The sequence below is a fragment of the Budorcas taxicolor genome, chromosome 9, assembly GCF_023091745.1.
Source record: "Budorcas taxicolor isolate Tak-1 chromosome 9, Takin1.1, whole genome shotgun sequence".
NCBI classification, from domain to species: domain Eukaryota; kingdom Metazoa; phylum Chordata; class Mammalia; order Artiodactyla; family Bovidae; genus Budorcas; species Budorcas taxicolor.
The window spans coordinates 61,148,905-61,168,618 of record NC_068918.1 but is presented as its reverse complement, the minus strand read 5'-3'; the positions used below and the strand labels follow the sequence as shown (position 1 = coordinate 61,168,618).

The 19,714-nt window shown below is 38.0% G+C and overlaps 1 protein-coding gene across 1 annotated transcript in view; it reads right to left on the bottom strand.

Annotated features, from left to right (window-relative positions):
- ENPP3 (ectonucleotide pyrophosphatase/phosphodiesterase 3) overlaps nt 1–19,714 on the bottom strand; it is an 82,657-nt gene that overhangs the window by 26,403 nt on the left and 36,540 nt on the right. The window contains exons 8-15 of the mRNA XM_052645924.1: nt 18,272–18,391; nt 17,622–17,731; nt 16,103–16,168; nt 15,392–15,464; nt 8,043–8,151; nt 6,582–6,710; nt 6,175–6,206; nt 4,963–5,090 (exon numbers count right to left, since the gene is read on the bottom strand). Coding sequence (XP_052501884.1) covers nt 4,963–5,090; nt 6,175–6,206; nt 6,582–6,710; nt 8,043–8,151; nt 15,392–15,464; nt 16,103–16,168; nt 17,622–17,731; nt 18,272–18,391 — 767 coding nt within the window. The remainder of the gene's footprint in view (nt 1–4,962; nt 5,091–6,174; nt 6,207–6,581; nt 6,711–8,042; nt 8,152–15,391; nt 15,465–16,102; nt 16,169–17,621; nt 17,732–18,271; nt 18,392–19,714) is intronic.

Below are 19,714 nucleotides of genomic sequence, written 5' to 3'. Positions count from 1 at the left end.
ACTATATCCAAACTTGGGCCTTACAAGACTTCTCTCATTTGCTTCTCCCTACCCCATGGGCAAATACACACACACACTCACATACACAGTGTTTTGGTTATTTACACTGTAGCCTTAAGAACAGGCTTTAATTTAGTGTCTTAAAAATACTCAACTTTTTAAAAATTCATAACTGATTCTCACTCATCTTAAATAAAAAATAAAAATAAATCTCAACAGTGACCAGGTCACACTCAACTCTACCCAAATGAGGGAAGAAAGGAGAAACTAAATACTACCCAGGATGGAGAAAATAAGAGAAGTCCTATTTTAAATGGGATTTAAGCTCATTACTGTAAGGTGCCAGCTCATGTCATCTTAATTCTAATAAAATTGTTGGTAGAAGGTAAAACTTGTTTTAAAAAATGTTTTTATCCTTATTGAATAGATATTTGGTTTTCCTAAGATTATTGGAACTATTTGAGGTGAATTCAGTTTTAACTTCTGTGTGGAAAGTTAGAGTATTCATTAATGAAAGAAAGAAAAGGTCTTTTGAACCAAGTCATTGATAAAATTTTCTAAAATCGATCCTTTATGTATTTTTCAGTTTTCAGAAAAAAAAATCTAGTTTTTGTTTGTTTTTATAGTTTCAGCTCCTAATCCAGCTCCATTAGAAAAACATTAGTATTACAAAACTGCATTTGGAAGCAAAAGACAAAAATAGTGTTTGAAAAACTCTATTTTCTATGGTTTTCCAAATGAAAACTTTAGAAATTTGTTCTTCTAATTATTCATGTTCAAGTGTTCCAAACACTAATTTGGCTCTGGAAATTATATATGGAAAAACGGAAGCTGGCACTTGGAAAAGATGAAATGATTTTATCTTTCAAAATTTAGCTCAAATTCCAAGTACTATCTAAAATCTCTTGGAGCAAATTCTCTTTTCTCTTCTCTGTGTTTAATTAATAAAGTCAAAATCAAGGCCCCATTTCTCTGCCACAACTGGATAACGACAAAGATGGGCGATGAGCAAGACCTCTCCTGATACCCAGTTAGTTACCAAGTCCTATCTTTCTCTGCCATATCTGTTACTTTTCCTTCGCTTTTCTCTTCTACTCTCACTGCTCTGTGCTATGATGGATCTGACCTTAACTGGTTATCCTGACTCTGAACTGCAGAATCTTCCATGTAACACACACATACACACACATCCTCGAATGTATTTAACACTATATATCCCTCCTGGAAATGGAAACACGTGTTTTAATGAGTACAAATGTGAGACAGAATAAAATGAGCCAGTAACTTCCTGGAAAATCTAAGTCATGAGTTCACCGTACATTTTTGCCCAGTAGTGTGCTAACTGACTAGTTTTACCACCCCCCATGGCTCCAAGGTTCCCTTGGGGCCGTCATCATGCTAAAGAATGGGTTATGACGTGTGCTGGCTCAGGTAGTAAAGCATTTGCCTGCAATGCGAAAGACTTTGGTAGGGTCTCTGGGTCAGGAAGATCCTCTGGAGGAGGGAATGGCTACCCATTCCAGTTTTCTTGCCTGGAGAATTCCATGGACAGAGGAGCCTGGTGGGCCACAGTCCATGAGGTCGAAAAGAGTCAGACACGACAAAGCTACTAACACTTTTTCACTTTTCTAACTGGCCTCCGTGCTACTCACTTGACCATCCTCTTCCTTAGGGCAGCTGGAGTGAGCGCTCTGAAATGCAAATCCCAACCTTTTCACCTTGAGCCACCTTCTATCTCTGAGTGCTCTCCTACTTTCTTTACGAAGTCACATTCCTTAGTTGTGACAAATAAGGTCCTTTGTGCAGAGGTCAGCTTTACTCACTAGGCGCTCTAGCAATATGGATCTACTTTCAGCTGATGGAGTCTGATCCTTCTGCCTGGAAACCTGACACTATCTTTCCACCTTCCTTTGCCCCAGAGTTCCTACTGGCTTAAAAAAAAAATAAAATAAAGTACTCCACTGCTCTGAGCTGAGCAATCAGAGAAAGAAGCACCTCTGAGAAGTTACAAGCTGCCAGTGCCCAAGGCTTGGCAAGCAGATGAGTGCCTTCCAGCAAGGAAAGTAGGTCCATCTCCTCCTGTAACACAGCTTGTCAAGGCTTGTTGAGCTGAGCAAGGGTTAGATTTCCTCTCTCACTCATCTTCTGGGCTGAGTGTCTCTGTACAATGCTCAGAATGACAACTGCCTGGGCAGACCTGCCTTGTCACAGCATGTAGCCTAACCCATCCTGAGTCTTTAAAACCTAGAGCAGAAGTCAGGCCCTCCAGAGAGTGTTCTCTGACATTCTCTGGCATTTGCACCCACAGTGTGAAATCACTCTTTTTGTTTCCTTGTGCCTTGTCCTTGATCCCATTGCAACAGTTGCTACACCTGATTAGAATTGTTGCCATCCTCTCTGCCTGGGTGACTATCCTCAGTGGGTCTGTGTCTATCTCCACTGTGAGAAAGGTGCCTGGACTTACTTATGATTTGTCAGTTTCCATTCATCAAATAAAAAGCTATTATTCATGTTATCTAAAAGGGAACTTTAACATTACTTCAACTAGTTTCAAATAACTGGGTTCCTCCAAACTAGTAAAATCTAACACATTTTTAAAAGGGCAAGACAAGGAGGAGAAGGAGGAAAATAGATTATATTAAATGATGAAATTTGCTGTAATTTTCAACAATGGAATCTAATCTACTTATCAAATATTGAACATTATAACTAAAGATGACGTATTTTAACTTAGAAAACAGGTAGCCTGAGCTTCATGTGTTAAGAGCTGGAGATAGAATAACCCCAAGATCTAATCAGGTGAGACTTTCCTGTTGCTCTGGTTAGGGCTGTGGTCAACAATTCCTCTGATGTAAGTTAGTTTACTTTGTGTTCACATAGCAAGAGAATAGTAAAACCAGGCTCATGATATGTTGCAGCTGAGAAAATGAAGCCTTGAAATATTATGCCCAAGTTCTCACAACTTGAACTTTGGGGCTGCTGCTCTGTTTACATCTCACTGCTCGAGAAGGAAATGACAACCCACTCCAGTGTTCTTGCAAGAAAAGTTATGACCAACCTAGACAGAATTATCAAAAGCAGAGACATTACTTTGCCGACTAAGGTCCATCTAGTCAAGGCTATGGTTTTTCCTGTGGTCATGTATGGATGTGAGAGTTGGACTGTGAAGAAGGCTGAGCACCGAAAAATTGATGCTTTTGACCTGTGGTGTTGGAGAAGACTCTTGAGAGTCCCTTGGACTGCAAGGAGATCCAACCAGTCCATTCTGAAGGAGATCAACCCAGGGATTTCTTTGGAAGGAATGATGCTAAAGCTGAAACTCCAGTACTTTGGACACCTCATGAGAAGAGTTGACTTATTGGAAAAGACTCTGATGCTGGGAGGGATTGGGGTCAGGAGGAGAATGGGACAACAGAGGATGAGATGGCTGGATGGCATCACGGACTCGATGGACGTGAGTCTGAGTGAACTCCGGGAGATGGTGATGGACGGGGAGGCCTGGCGTGCTGCAATTCATGGGGTCGTAAAGAGTCGGACACGACTGAGCGACTGAACTGAACTGAACTGAATAAAGACTGAAACCCAGAGGTATTACTGTGGCTGGGCTCTCCTTCCAGAGCCCATAGTCCATGCTGTCAAACCCATGGGCACTTTCTCATGTTGTACTATTAGTCTCCTAATTCATCTCCTTATACCATTTGATCTCATATCCTTAACAGTAAATATTTGGAGAACTCACATTTATATATTACAAACACACACTACTAAAAACTTATAATCTAACAGAAGTAAAGCTTAATCATGTTCATATATTTTAATCCTTTTTTTTTTAGAGAATGCTGTCCTAAGGCACAGGACAGCCCACTGAGCTGAAGGAGCTCAAACTTCAAGAAGAAAGGCTAGTGCCACCTAGTGGCACTATGTTAAACTGCACTCTCTCTGGCCGAGTGGTGCTCTGCTTGGCTTTCTGTTACCTCAGAAAATAGACTCTAGTACATCTTCAGTTCCTCATTCTGTACACATTTATATTAGTGCCCAACTTCTTCTCTTCCTTCATCTCCTCTTCCTTTATTAAACATATCTTTCAGCTACTGTGCCTTTATTTTCCTCTGTATTATGTAACATACAAATAAGATAGGCCAGAAAACATAATATGAATCTGATTCCACTTATATCCACTTACACATATGGAAAAAATACTGTAATGAAATACAAAAAATATAGGGACTGTGAGATAGGGAATGTAAAAGGGAATGTAAACTACCAGATAGGGTGTATTTATTTGTGTACTGGCTTATTATCAGACTTCTCCACTTGACGAGGAGGGCAGGAATTATCTCTGTATCCCAAAAGCCTAGAACAAGGTTTGCTACACACAGAGAAAGCACAGATAAAATTTTGCCGAATCAATTAATTAATTTGTTATTTGGGGATGGAATTATGGATTATATTTTCTGAAAACAGACATATTTTCCAGATGCTCAATGATCAATGTGAATCACAATTGTAACTAGAAAAAAAAAGTTATAACTAATTGGTTAGCTTGGCCTTACAGACATAAGCATGCTCTTTCAGAGAAACCACAAAGATGACAAAGATCTTAGAGAGCCATCTAATCAGTTACTCATTACCAGCCTGTGAGACAACTAAAATCATTTTTATATCCTGTCTGCCACCTAACGGAGACCAGAGTGGAGACTGAGAACGTGCTGGTACCAATAATCTCTGTAACAATTGATACAGTCAGCCTTCTTCCTCATTCTTATCTACATTGTGAATGCTAAGGCTGGCAACCTAGTAACAGTCATTTCATATACAGAAGTGCTAGATAACATATAAAAGATCAAGAAATTGTCATGCTCAGGAAGATTCATGTGATCATAATAACAGGATAAGGTCAAGGAAAATTTATTATGAAAGATGATTGTTACAAGTATTACGAGAAACATTAGACACACAAACCTCACAGCTAGCCACTGTCGATCCACCAAAAGATTGACTTTGTCAATTCTGACATGTTTGGCAAAATGTAGGCGTTTTGGCAAATCAGGACTCAAATAGGGCTTGAAATGCTGATCAGGTTTTCGGCACTGAAAAAGAGGTAAATTATTTCTTCCTGACATCTATAAAATGGGCAAACTCTGCACAAATGTAATGGATTTCCAAAGCCTGTGTTATCAAATCCCTTTGCACCTCTGGGATTATTAAGCATTTGCCCTTCCTCAACTCACCAACAGGACTTCTTAAGGGAAAACAACATGTGGATTTAGAATCTGTATATTAAAAATTCACTACACCGCCCCTCCATCAGCATGGGTACACTACATGTAAACCCTCACTAGCAGGGATAAGATGACCCCTCATGCTTATTCAAGATCAGGATATTAGGTGTAAGAGAAAAAAGAAGTGATTAACATGAAGGCATTTCTGCTTAAGCAGTCATTCATACTTCAAATTTGCAGTGTGTCCCAGGTTATAGTAACTATTCTTTCCCTAGTGTTTCTGTATCTTCAGTCACTCACATTTTATTCTGCTTTTACTATAATTGCATATTACCTATATGTAAATAAATCTAGCCCCACCCTAAGCAATGGTTAACCTATGAATCCATATAAATAGATATATATTTGCAAATATACTTTAAACACAGAATTATTAAAACCACTACACAGTCTCCAGAAGTGGTGAACTTCACCTTGAAAAATCCCAATTGCTTTGAGCTGTCTAGATTTGCCCTGCTTTTACAACCTGAGATGCAAGAGCCAATTAAAAGCAGTTTCAATTATACTTAAAGAAATGACTGCTCTTAACTCTATAAAAAGATCTATAAAATCCATGATTTGCTATTTCTTGATATTAAATCATACAAAAATGTGAAAAATGATGTTGCCCAAAACTCACTAGCCTAGATTCTTTGAATGAAACATTAGCCCGCTCAATTTAGAAGTCAGTGAAATTGGTACCAAAACAAATTTCCTATAGTGGTGTCAATTTCAAAATGAAAACAGCTAAAATAAAAGCAACTGACAGGAATATAAAAAAATTGCTGACTGAGGTTTAAGAAATAAATTATAAATGGTTTGGACTGGATAATACAGAATACAATTTTCTTGAAACCCAGGTTAAAGACATTATATTAATCTAGATATATGTATTAGGAGACAGTATACTTACACTGAGGTTCCTAACAATTTCTTCAGAATTAACTGTTTGAAAAGAAAAACAAGTCATATTACAATTGAAACTTCACAACTATAAAATTTAAATAATTCAGGTGAATTGACATAGCTTATTAATGACTATGATCTGGTACAATTAAATAAAAAGTATTTTAAGCAAAGAATTATTTTAGTATTTAAGAATGGAGTGGAATATATTTTAACCTAACAATGTTAGATATTACCATAGACTTTATCAACAGAGAGTACTTAAACATGTTAATTTCTTATTTACTTCTGTGTAGTCTTCCCAAGAAGTCAGAAGAGGGGGCCTGGTAATGCCTGAATTCTCAGAATTAGGGGCCTATATTATTTGCTTTTAGTTTTACCATTATTTTTCTATTTGGGCATCTTCATACTCACAGGTAAAAAAATCATCAGGTATGTTACGAGTCCTGATGCGGGGGGCAGGTCCTTCAAACATGTAGAAGTTTATACTGGAAAAATAATCAGTCATATATTCCAGTTTGTCACAATAGGTCTGATCCATTCCTGAATTTAAAAAAAAAAATGTTCACTGAATGTATAAGATGGTAACAATTGGTTGTCTCTGATCAGGTCAAACAGCAGATATTTTATGTTACATATATCAAACCAAGTTTTTGAGAAGCTTTACAGTTTACCCAATTACTTCATTCTAAATGGCAGGCTTTGAAAGTCTTGTTAGTAGAAGAGAAGAATCAGGTTTATAAGAAAGAATGGATAAGAATTATAAACAGATCATCTGTTCAATGTAGATCAGTTAATTTTGAAAAAGAATGTTCTCTATAGAGAGCTAATCTGTAAAATTTGATTTGTACATAAGGCAAGATGAAATACTTTCAAATCCCAAAGATAGCATGCATTTTTATAAAACAGTAAAATAAGTAGGAGAACAAAGTTTAAAGAATATTTATTTTTCATAAGGGTCTTATTTAAATTTATATGAGCAGCATATGTTCCTAAAAAGATTTGGTAGCTAACTCTTTTTTTTTATTTGAAGATTTTTCAGACTCAGTCCAAACTTTTCTTTGTATTATTTTTATTTACTTCATTATTTTTATGTTTTATAATTTCTTTTAACAAGATATGTATTAAAACATTTCCCTTAACTTTAGAACAATTAGAAACTCTTTAATTACTATGTTTCACATCATCTTGATGTCCTAAGATATATACAGAAGTTCTACAGACATGCTCCTTTTCATCTTCTTGTCCCTCTAGGCCACCCCATCTAGAAAAGGTCCACCTCTCCTTTATGTACTTCCTCACACACCACATCGAGGAAACTGCTCGGCATTGAGTTAGCACTTTAAAAATATCTGTTGAATGAATGAGTACTTTAAAAATGAGGTTGCAGAGGGCGTGGCAGCATCTCACTTCCTTAAACATACAAGTTAACTGAAATGAAGAGCTAACCTCAAGTAGAGAAATGTGGAGTGCTAGGACTTTAGAGAAGTCTATTCACATGATTTAGAAAAATACGCAGAACATCGTAAAGTTAGTCAACACAGTCAATTGAAGGCAATCTAAATGAAAGAATCATTTACTGGAAAAAAGGGCACTTTTTGTGATTGAATAACAGCCCAACTGTATCCCTGGATAGTTCTAACTCCATTTTTACAGAAAATGAAATGTATGGATAAATTTTTCAGAATGACTGTTAGAATAATTAAACTTAAAGTACAAATTTTGGTCCTCTAGTCATCACAGCCTATCATTCTTAATGCATTTAAGAGCTTTTAGGTCTAGAAATACAGACTCTAAAATTCCTTATTATATTTGTGTGCTCCCCGAAGGGATAAGATAGAATCAATGATAAAAAATGATTTTAAAAAAGCATACCATGGTCAGCCAAAAGGATTATATTGACGCAATTGACTAAGTTTCTCTGCTTTAGGCCTTCCATTAACAATCCAAAAGTATTATCTACCGACTGTAAGGCTTGAATTACCTAAGGACAAAAAATTGGAGTTAAGATCATCTTCATAAGTTAAGGCTTAATTACTTAAGTTATTATCTAACAGAGCAAGAATTAAATACATTTCCTTCTCCAAAATTGTTGGATTTTGAATAGGATATCAGAGCCCAGCACCCATGCTACATGTACAAAAGACCAATTCCTTATATTCCTATAGACAAAAAAATATTAAAGCATTTTCCATAAGACAGAAGACTGGTCAATAAATATCTGAGAAAAAGTGTTCAACATCAACAAACATTATTCAACTGCAAATACTTTCCTGATAGTGTCCAATGCTGGGTAGAAGAGTCCGTAGACACTTCCGTAGGAGCCCAAATGGCTACACACGTTCTAGAAGACTGTATGACAATGTGTAGCCAGGGAGTTAGAGAGGGGTGTAAGCTGTAACCTAATAATACTGTTCCTGGGTGTTTATCTGAAGTAAACAGAGTGCAAACGGAGATTTACATGCAAGGCCAGTCATCACATTATTTATTTACAATTTAAATACAAGAAAAAAATTATGCCACATGCTCCAGTGGGCATGCTCAATAGCCACTAAAATATATACATATATATTTTACAAATACCATAGGAAAACAATCACAATACAATGGTACATAGAAAATGTTAAAATCAAACTGTATACACACTCATACATATTGCATAATGCAATTTTGTTTTCAAACATGTTTAGCATTTCATAGTAAAAGCACACGAACAGAAAACCAAGATAAAATATATCAAGGTACTGTTAACAGTTGTTGTCTCTGAATAGTGAATTGGAGTTCATTTTTATTTTGTTTGTATTCTTTCATGATTTTAGATTTTTCTATACTTTATCAATATAGTACATTGAATTGACTTAAGATTTAAGTGAATAAATTTGTAATTAACATGACTTCATTATTTTTTTCAGTAAATAGAATGTATAATAGTAATGGATTGGGGAAACTTATTGCTTTTTATTTTTGAGAAAGAATTTTACAAGCCAATTACTATTAGTGCACTATCTAATGAAATCTAATTCTCTCAGTAAATATTCATGGATGGTGCTATTGGAATTTCCAGTTATAGAGACCAGGAAACTTGAGGTTTAACTTAAAGATCTAGAACAAGGTAATGTTTCTCCATCTGTTTTGCCTCTTCTTAAATTTCACGTGAGGCTTAGTCTTAATCCTTCTGTTCTCCTGCTTCACTCTTTCTTTCTTTAGGACATCTCCACTTCCATGACTGTCTATAAAAATACTGCCAAGCAGTCTGATCTTCATCTCCTTTGAGCTCTAAATCCACATTCAGTTGCCTTCTGGACATCTCCATTTAGACATCACAGGCATCCCAATTACAAAATAATGTCCTCTAAGAAGATCCCCTTCAGTGGCCTTATTGGAATGAACCTGCCTGCTTATGTTAAAAATCTGAAACTCTCCTACCCCATCACCTGTCTCACACAAAGTCATATTAAGTCTATCTCTTAATCTCAAACACATCTTCTATCCACAATGGCTGTCACTATCATAGTCCAAGTCACTACCATCTCTTTCCTGAAATGTTGCAAAGTCTAACTCATCTCTCCCTACTTTCCCTTGGTTCCTCTAACCCATTCCTCTTACACAGTAAAAATGGTATTAAAATTCACATAGATCTGATCAGGTCCTTCCCTGATTAAAATGCCTCAATATTTTCATTGCACACTTTATGGCCTAGAAGAACTTGCAAGATTTGGTGCCTGCCTCCTGTTACAGGTTTTCCCTTAGCCCCCTCCCCTAGTTCATAGGGCTCAGACATTAGTGAGAGATGGTTCTCCTTCGGTGATCCACACGGCACCTGGCATAGAGCAGTACATGGTAGGAAGTAGCTGCTATTATTATTTTTACCATCATCATATTGTCTATGTGTCTAGCCACCTATCCATTTGTCTGTCCATCCATTGCTCATTTTATGTGTTCTTCTAACGTGCTCAGCTCCTCCCTTAATCAGGCCACTTGTAAGCTTTTTTTCCCTTTTGTTATTCGGAGAACTTTCTAACCAGCCTTAACCCCTCAAGATCTCTCAGGAAATCCTGATCTGTTCCTTTGAAGCACTTGTCCAAATTATACTCAAAATTTATTTGGATACTGAACTAGAGCACTGTAAGGAAGAAAAAGATATGGTGCCTAATGTCAGCCGTAGGGATCAGACAAATGCAGATTAGAGATGTTGTTTAGTCGCTAAGTCGTTCTGACTCTTTGTGACCCCATGGACTGTAGCCCACCAGGCTCCTCAGTCCATGGAATTTTCCAGGAAAGAATACTGGAATGGGTTGCCATTTCCTACTCCAGGGGATCTTCCTGACTCAGGGATAGAACCCGGGTCTCTTGCGTTGTCAGGTGGATTCTTTACCACTGAGCCACCTTGGAAGCCTCAGATTAGTGTATTCCCTCTCAAATAAAATCAAACATGGATAACAATTAAAATGGAAAAGAAGAAATGGTGAATATGTTTTAGATAGTTACTAAGCCTCTTAGAGAGCAGAAACAGAACCTTGTGCTCACCAGGACCCAGGAGAAAGGAGCAGTGACCCCACAAGAGACTGACCCAGACTTGCCCGTGAGTGTCCAGGAGACTCCAGCAGAGGTGTGGGTCAGTGGTGGCCCGATGCAGGGTTGGGGGCACTGAGTGTAGCAGTGCCTGCATGGGACCTTTTGAAGGAGGTCACCATTATCTTCATTACCTCCACCATAGTTTGGCCCCAGGTAAATAAGAGGGAGGAAAAACAGTCCCATCCATCAACAGAAAATTTGATTAAAGATTTACTGAGTATGGCCCTGCACATCAGAACAACAACAAATTTCCCCTTCAACCAGTCTCTCCCATCAGGAAGCTTCCATAAGCCTCTTTCCTTCTCCATCAGAAGGCAGACAGACTGAAAACCACAATCACAGAAAACTAACCAATCTGATCACATGGACCACAGCTTTGTCTAACTCAATGAAACTAGGAATCATGCTGTGTAGGGTCACCCAAGACAAATGGGTTATGATGGAGTGTTCTGACAAAATGTGGTTCACTGGAGAAGGGAATGGCAAACCACTTCAGAATTCTTGTCTTGTGAACCCCATGAACAGTATGAAAAGGCAAAATGATAGGACACTGAAAGATGAACTCCCCAGGTCGGTAGGTGCCCAATATGCTACTGGAGATCACTGGAGAAATAACTCCAGAAAGAATGAAGAGACAGAGCCAAAGCAAAAACAACACCCAGTTGTGGATGTGACTGGTGATGGAAGTGAAGTCTGATGCTGTAAAGAGCAATATTTCATAGACACCTGGAATGTTAGGTCCATGAATCAAGGCAAATTGGAAGTGGTCAAACAGGAGATGGCAAGAGTAACATCAATATTTTAGGAATCAGTGAACTAAAATGGACTGGAATGGGTGAATTTAACTCAGATGACCATTATATCTACTACTGTGGGCAAGAATCCCTTAGAAGAAATAGAGTAGCCATCATAGTCAACAGAGTCCAAAATGCAGTACTTGGATGCAATCTCAAAAATGACAGAATGATCTCTGTTAGTTTCCAAGGCAAACCGTTCAATATCACCATAATCCAAGCCTATGCCCTGACCAGTAACGCTGAAGAAGCTGAATTTGAATGGTTCTATGAGGACTTACAAGACCTTCTAGAACTAACACCCAAAAAAGATGTCCTTTTCATTATAGGGGACTGGAATGCAAAAGTAAGAAGTCAAGAATACCTGAAGTAACAGGCAAATTTGGCCTTGGAGTACAGAATGAAGCAGGGCAAAGGCTAATAGAGTTTTGCCAAGAGAACACACTGGTCATAGCAAACACCCTCTTCCAACAACACAAGAGAAGACTACACATGGACATCACCAGATGGTCAGCACCGAAATCAGATTGATTATATTCTCTGCAGCCAAAGATGGAGAAGCTCTATATAGTCAACAAAAACAAGACCAGGAGCTGACTGTGGCTCAGATCATGAACTCCTTATTGCCAAATTCAGACTGAAATTGAAGAAAGTAGGGAAAACCACTAGACCATTCAGGTATGACCTAAATCAAATCCCGTATGATTATATAGTAGAAGTGAGAAATAGATTCAAGGGATTAGATCTGGTAGAGAGCCTGAAGAAATATGGACAGATGTTTGTAACACTGTACAGGAGGCAGGGATCAAGACCATCCCCAAGGAAAAGAAATGCAAAAAGGCAAAATGGTTGTCTGAGGAGGCCTCACAAATAGCTGTGAAAAGAAGAGAAGTGAAAGGCAAAAGAGAAAAGGAAAGATATACCCATTTGAATGTAGAGTTCCAAAGAATAACATGGAGAGATAAGAAAGCCTTCCTCAGTGATCAGTGCAAAGAAATAAAGGAAAACAATAGAATGGGAAAGACTAGACATCTCTTTAAGAAAATTAGAGACACCAAGGGAATATTTCCTACAAAGATGGGCACAATAAAGGACAGAAATGGTATGGACCTAACAGAAGCAGAAGATATTAAGAAGAGGTGGTAAGAATACACAGAAGAACTATACAAAAAAAGATCTTCATGACCCAGATAACCATGATGGTGTGATCACTCACCTAGAACCAGACATCCTGGAATGTGAAGTCAAGTGGGCCTTAGGAAGCATCACTACAAACAAAGCTAGTGAAGGTGATGGAATTCCAGTTGAGCTATTTCAAATCCTAAAAGATGATCCTGTGAAAGTGCTATACTCAATATGTCAGCAAATATGGAAAACTCAGCAGTGGCCCCAGGACTAGAAAAGATCAGTTTTCATTTCAATCCTAAAGAAAGGCAATGCCAAAGAATCCTCAAACTAGCACACAATTGTACTCATCTTACACGCTAGTAAGCTAATGTACTTCAACAGTACATGAACTGTGAACATCCTGATGTTCAAGCTGGATTTAGGAAAGGCAGAGGAACCAGAGATCAAATTGCCAACATATGTTGGATCGTTGAAAAAGCAAGAGAGTTCCAGAAAAACATTTTCTTCTGCTTTATTGACTACGCTGAAGCCTTTGACTGTGTGGATCACAGTAAACTGTGGAAAACTCTTCAAGAGATGGGAATACCAGACCACCTGATCTGCCTCCTCAGAAATCTGTATGCAGGTCAGGAAGCAACACTTGTAAGTGGACATGGAACAACAGACTGGTTCCAAATAGGAAAAGGAGTATGTCAAGGCTATACATTGTCACCCTGCTTATTTAACTTCCAAGCAGAGTACATCATGAAGAATGCTGGGCTGGATGAAGCACAAGCTGGAATCAAGATTTCAGAAGAAATATCAATAACCTCAGTTATGCAGATGACACCACTCTTGTGGCAGAAAGCGAGGAAGAGCTAGAAAGCCTTTTGAGGAAAGTGAAAGAGCAGAGTGAAAAAGTTGTCTTAAAACTCAACATTCAGAAAACTAAGAACATGGCATCCAGTCCCATCACTTCACGGGAAATAGATGGGGAAACAGTGGAAACAGTGTCAGACTTTATTTTTTTGGGCTCCAAGATCACTGCAGATGGTACTGCACCCATGAAGTTAAAAGACGCTTACTTCTTGGAAGAAAAGTTATGACCAACCTAGATAGCATATTCAAAAGCAGAGACATTACTTTGCCAACAAAGGTCTGTCTAGTTTAAGCTATGGTTTTTCCAGTAGTCATGTATGGATGTGAGAGTTGGACTATCAGGAAAGCTGAGTGCTGAAGAGTCAATGCTTTTGAGCTGTGGCATTGGAGAGGACTTTTGAAAGTCCCTTGGACTTCAAGGAGATCCAAACAATCCATCCTAAGGGAAATCAGTTCTGAATATTCTTTGGAAGGACTGATGTTGAAACTGAAACTCCAATACTTTGGCTACCTGATGTGAAGAACTGAGTCATTTGAAAAGACCCTGATGCTGGGAAAGATTGAAGGCGGGAAGAGAAGGAGACACCAGAGGATGAGATGGTTGGATGGCATCACTGACTCAATGGACATGAGCTTGAGTAACCTCCTGGAGTTCATGATGGACAGGGAAGCCTGGTGTGCTGCAGTCCATGGGGTCACAAAGAGTCAGACTTGACTGAGGGACTGAACTGAACTGAAGTGAAGCCATTCACTCTTAGAATAACCTGATTAGGTTTTGAATTCTGTGAGTCAAGGGTGGCGTAGAAATATAAAAGAGGACTAATGGGTTCCATGGGCTTTCCTGGTGGCTCAGCGGTAAAGAATCTATCAGGCGAGGTAGGAGATACAACAAATGTGGATTCAACCCCTGGGTCAGGAAGGGACCCTGGAGTAGGAAATGGCAACCCACTCTACTCTTCTTGCCTGGGAAATCCCATGGACAGAGGAGCCTGGCGAGCTACAGTCCATGGGGTCGCAAAAGAGTCAGACTCAGCTGAGCAACTAAAAAAACCAATGGGTTCAAAGTAGTCAGACTTGAGTGCGGCTTGTATTAGAAATCATTTTGATTTAATGAGAAGGGAAAAGAAGGTTATTTCTAACCAGCAGCTAAGTCACACTAGCAGAATAAACACACTTGCATTCCAACTGAGGACAACCATGATGTGATTCTCCATGGCGGCGGGGGTGGGGGGGTGGGGGGGTGGGAGACACCATACTCACGGGACCTTTGCACCTTTACATTGTGTCTAAGACAATGCAGGCTCGAGTGGGTTTTAGAAGAGAATCAGCTTGTTTAAAAAATCATACTTAAGGACTATATTTCTGTAGTAAATACAAAATGGTTTAGATAATGAAGAGACAAGTATTGAAGAGTCTACTTGAATTGTAATGGCGGTTTAGACAGAGAATAACTCTGCCTGATCAGTAATATATCGTCTAATTATAATGAATTCTTAAGGAACTGTGCTTTGATAGACAGCTTGATAGTTCACAATGGACTTTCAGGTGACATGGCTTGAAATGGGGTATATTAACATATTGACACACAGGATCTAGCCTTGATGTTCTTCTTACATGAAGTAACAACACAGAATCTAAGTACTCAATAAATGTTATCAAATTAATCAAGATATGGTTAATAAGAGATATTCTTTTCAGACTTCTAACTATTTTATGGCTGATTAAGCAGATTATTTTTTATATTTTTAACTATTTATGTCTTCTTATATATATCACATACACTTGTATTCATTGGAAATTAAAGAATAGCATTTCATGCTGTGGGTGAAGGTCAGATGATTTACTTTTGTTTAAAAAAGAAAAACTTACTCCAGCACTGACTGGTCCATAATTGTGTCCTGCAGAATCAGGTTGTTCCACGTATACGGTGTAAAAATCGGGTCTAGGGGTAAAATCGAAACAGAGAGAGACGTTATTCATTTGGAATAAAGGTACATGTTGGATCTGGCAGACTTGTGGATCTGGAACTTTGTGGCAGCTTCCTCCTCTTTTCCTCTAATCTTTCCTTGTCTTCCTGGAGAAGGCAATGGCTACCCACTCCAGTATTCTGGCCTGGAGAATTCCATGGACTATATAGTCCATGGGGTCACAAAGAGTTGGACACAATGGAGTGACTTTCACTTTCACCTCCTTCTCTTCATCCAGGCCTAGTGGTTCCACTTGGCCTTGGCAAGAACAGTGGTCCAGCAGGAAGTAAACAAGACCTTCCAGGATGTAAGCACTGGTCTGACTCAGTTCTGAACAATCTGTCTTGTTCTTGCGGTTAAGGCCTCTCTTGATGTGCTTCAGCCCTTTGTGTTTCCTGGTTTATGACGTTTTACTGACCCTTTGTTCTGCCACACAAGTTCTTTCTTTAAATGCCTAGTTTTAGGAACAATTCTTGAAAAATGCCCATAAAAAGGAAATGCCAAGTTTTGCTTTGTTTTTTCCCCAAAATAGTCATTTAAAGTAAAGAAATACTTTCACTTTATTCCCACAGATAACCCGCTAAGCCAGCACTTCCCTGACACTAAGTATTACCTTTCAGCTTTGGGTAGGTCCAGCCACTGTAACAATGTAAATATCCTCTCTTCATATGTGACACTTCTGAAATGAAAAGTAAAAATAACTTTAAAAAATTCACCAACTCAAGGAGAACTTTGTTATATTCCTACTCAAGGAGACAGATTGATATTTTTGGACGTTTCTTTGGTGTTCATATACTATAAGAACACTGAGAGGGATTTAATATTACTCAAAGAGATTCCTGTTTTCAACATCTATACAGAGATACTTGTGCCTTGATATAAATTGTGTCTTTCCTTCTCATTCATCTCTCCTTCACTGTTACTCCAATTAAAATAAAACTGTTTTACATTAGTTACTATTCATCCATTCAATTTGCTTATTTTTGTTCACTTCATTCATTTGTGCAGTTATGTGTACTATCTATTGTCAGCCATAATTTTGTTCCTTTTAAATGGAATTTATCAGTGAGAAAACCAAAGATGCCTTCCTTCCTAGAGGTCATATTAGAGTCAAGGAAGACAAACAATAAATAGGCCGTTTGTTGTCCTTCAGTTGCTAAGTTGTGTCAGACTCTTTGTGACCCCATGAACACCAGGCTTTGTGACCCCATGAACACAAGGAAGCACACCAGGCTTCCCTGTCCTTCACTGTCTCCCTAGGTTTGCTCAGACTCATGTCCTTTGAGTCAGTGATGCCCATAAATAAATTACATAGTGTATTAAAAGGTGATAAATGCGGGAAAAAAAGGAAGACGGGAACCAGAAGAAGGGGCACTGGAGAAACTCAAGTGGGAGAATTTGAATTTGATATCTTACTGTGATCAGGCTAAGACAATATTGAGAAGGTAATTTTTGAGCAACAGCCAGAAGGAGGTGAAGGAGTGGGCTATGCAGATAAATGGAGTCAGATTATATCGGGCAGAGGAATAGCCTTTGCAGAGGCCCTGCAGTGGAAGCAAGCTTGGTGTCCTGGTGTACTGGGGCCACCAAAAATGTCAGCATGGCTTGAGAAGGGTGAGAGAACCCAGGAAAATGTTAGGAAAGGAGTCTAAGAGGCAAGGGGATAGCAGGGCCACTACCAACCAGGGCTTGTTGGCTTTATTCTGTACAAAACTGAGAGCCTTGAAAGTGAGGGGTGCAAAACAGTGTCGTATTCAGACTTGTTTTTTTTTTTAAATAACTATTCTGGCTGATGAATTGAGAATAGATTACAAGAAACAGACATAGAAAGAGGGAGATGTGTTAAAAGGCAACTGAGGTAATACAGACAAAGAGGATGACAGCTCAAACCAGTGTTGGTGCTGGAAGTAATCAAAAATTCTCAGACTGCATATATCTTGAATTAGAGGCATAAGCATTTACTGACAAACTGGATAAGAGATGTAAGAGGGAGGAATCAACATTGACTTCAAGATTTTTGGCCCAAATAATGGGAAAAATAAAATTACCATTATGATTAAGACCAAACAAACAAACAAAAAATTCAAATCATTCCTGCCTAGATAGGATTACATTTGCAGGTGTTTTCCTACCCGTTGTATCTCTTATATATGGAAGGAAAGGTGTCATTTATAGCCACATCTGATCCTGGCCAAAAGTAAGTACCAGCTTTTAAACCTTGATACATTGCTGTCAGCCAGATCTATAAGAAGAGAAAATTTTAAATAAGTGGAGGTCAAGAAAATAATCAGTTTGAGTAGAAATGGCGCTATTTATGAGAAACTGAACAATATTAAACCATTGCAAAATTATTTAATTATTAAAAGGTGTTGAAATTATTTTGAATTTGTCCTTGCAGCAGTTTTAAAAAGTTATTATCTAGGTATCCATTTCAAAAATCAAAAAACATAGGAAAGCAATAAGAAAGATCATTTTTCAAATTAGTAAAATTGTACAGTTCTTCTCTCCCTTTTAAAAATTTATAAAATGCAATGAGTTAGAAGTTAACAGATAATCTTTCTGAGTAAATTCCAGGTTGATATATTTATAATTCAACATCCAAGTCTCAAGGCAAATTAGGTGAACAATTATATACATTGAAAAGATCCAAATCATAATTATAAATAGTGCTTAAGCACCTTCCCACCCTTAGCTCTGAGAAATTAAAAAGACAATGTAAAACTCAGAGTGGAGAGAGAACAGTGATCCATTGTCATGTGGGGAAATGGAGAATGACACGTACTGGTTGCCCCTGCCACCAAGCTGGATTATCTTTCTCCTTTGAAGAAAGTGAAAAATTCTTGTTGAGGTTTACATCATACATATTATTGTCAATGATGCCATGTGATTCTGGATATAACCCCTAAAATGATAATTTCAGAAAAAAAAAGATTTAAGATAAAGTAATACATTAACAAAACATGCATTTAAATTGAAATAGCATAAGACCTATAATTTTTATTTGAAAAGAAGTCATATACCTTTCAATATAAAACCCCTAGATCTGAACCCAAATACCAAATACATGTATTATTTTTACATATATACCAGTTCCACCATGGTCCATAGCTGCAAATGAATGATGTTAGGAAGATGATTTGTGTTGATGGTTTTAATGTAACTCTTAAATAACTTCTGATTATAGATTCTATATTACAATAATGATTAGGAATTGGTTTATTGGCCATAAGAGCAAGATATTTGTTACATAGAAGCTATTAAGTATCAGATGTTGGCCAATGGGTTAAAATGTGTTATCAGCACTCTAGAAGGAAGCTTGTCAAGTCTCTGTGCTTCTCCCTATCATTCATCCATCAATCCACTCATTCATTCATTCCAGTCACAAAGACTCATTCAATCATTCCACACATTTTCACTGAATGTCTATGATACCATAGGCAATTATAACTACATTTAGATAGACTTTTAGGGTCATCATTTCAGAACATTACTATATATATATGAATATGGATACATGCACATATATAGAATAGTAATAGCACTTATACATAATCCCTTATTTATATAGACATATGGTGGTGCTAGTGGAAAAAAATTCCACCTGCCAATGCAAAAGATATAAGAGATGTGGGTTCAATCTTGAGTGAGGAAGATCCCCTGGAGTAGGAAATGGCAACCCACTCTAGTATTCTTGCCTGGAAAATTCCATGGATAGAGGAGCCTGGCAGGCTGCAGTCCATGGTGTTGCAAGAGTTGGACATGACTTAGCGACTAAACAACAACATACATATATGTATGACCACAACACATATATGTATTATATATTATGTATGTAGACTTACACGTGTGTGTGTGCGTGCGGGTGCTTGCGCTAAGTTGCTCAGTCATGAGACCTGGGTTTGATCCCTGGGTCAAGAAGATCCTCTGGAGAAGGGAATGGCAACCCACTCCAGTATTCTTGCTTGGGAAATCCCATGGACAGAGGAGCCAGGGGGTCTACAGTCCATGGGGTTGCAAAGAGTCAGACACGATTGAACAACTAACACACAGTAATAAAAGACTAAATGCAAAGTAGTAAAAATATAATATTCTTTGGCAAGAAAGGTTGAGGCAGAGGACTCCTTAAGATGTGCCTTGAATCTATAAATATTAAAAAACTCAATCTTCCTTTGAGTTCATTTTGATCATTTCATGTACATCTTCTCATACACTGAAGAGAATTCAT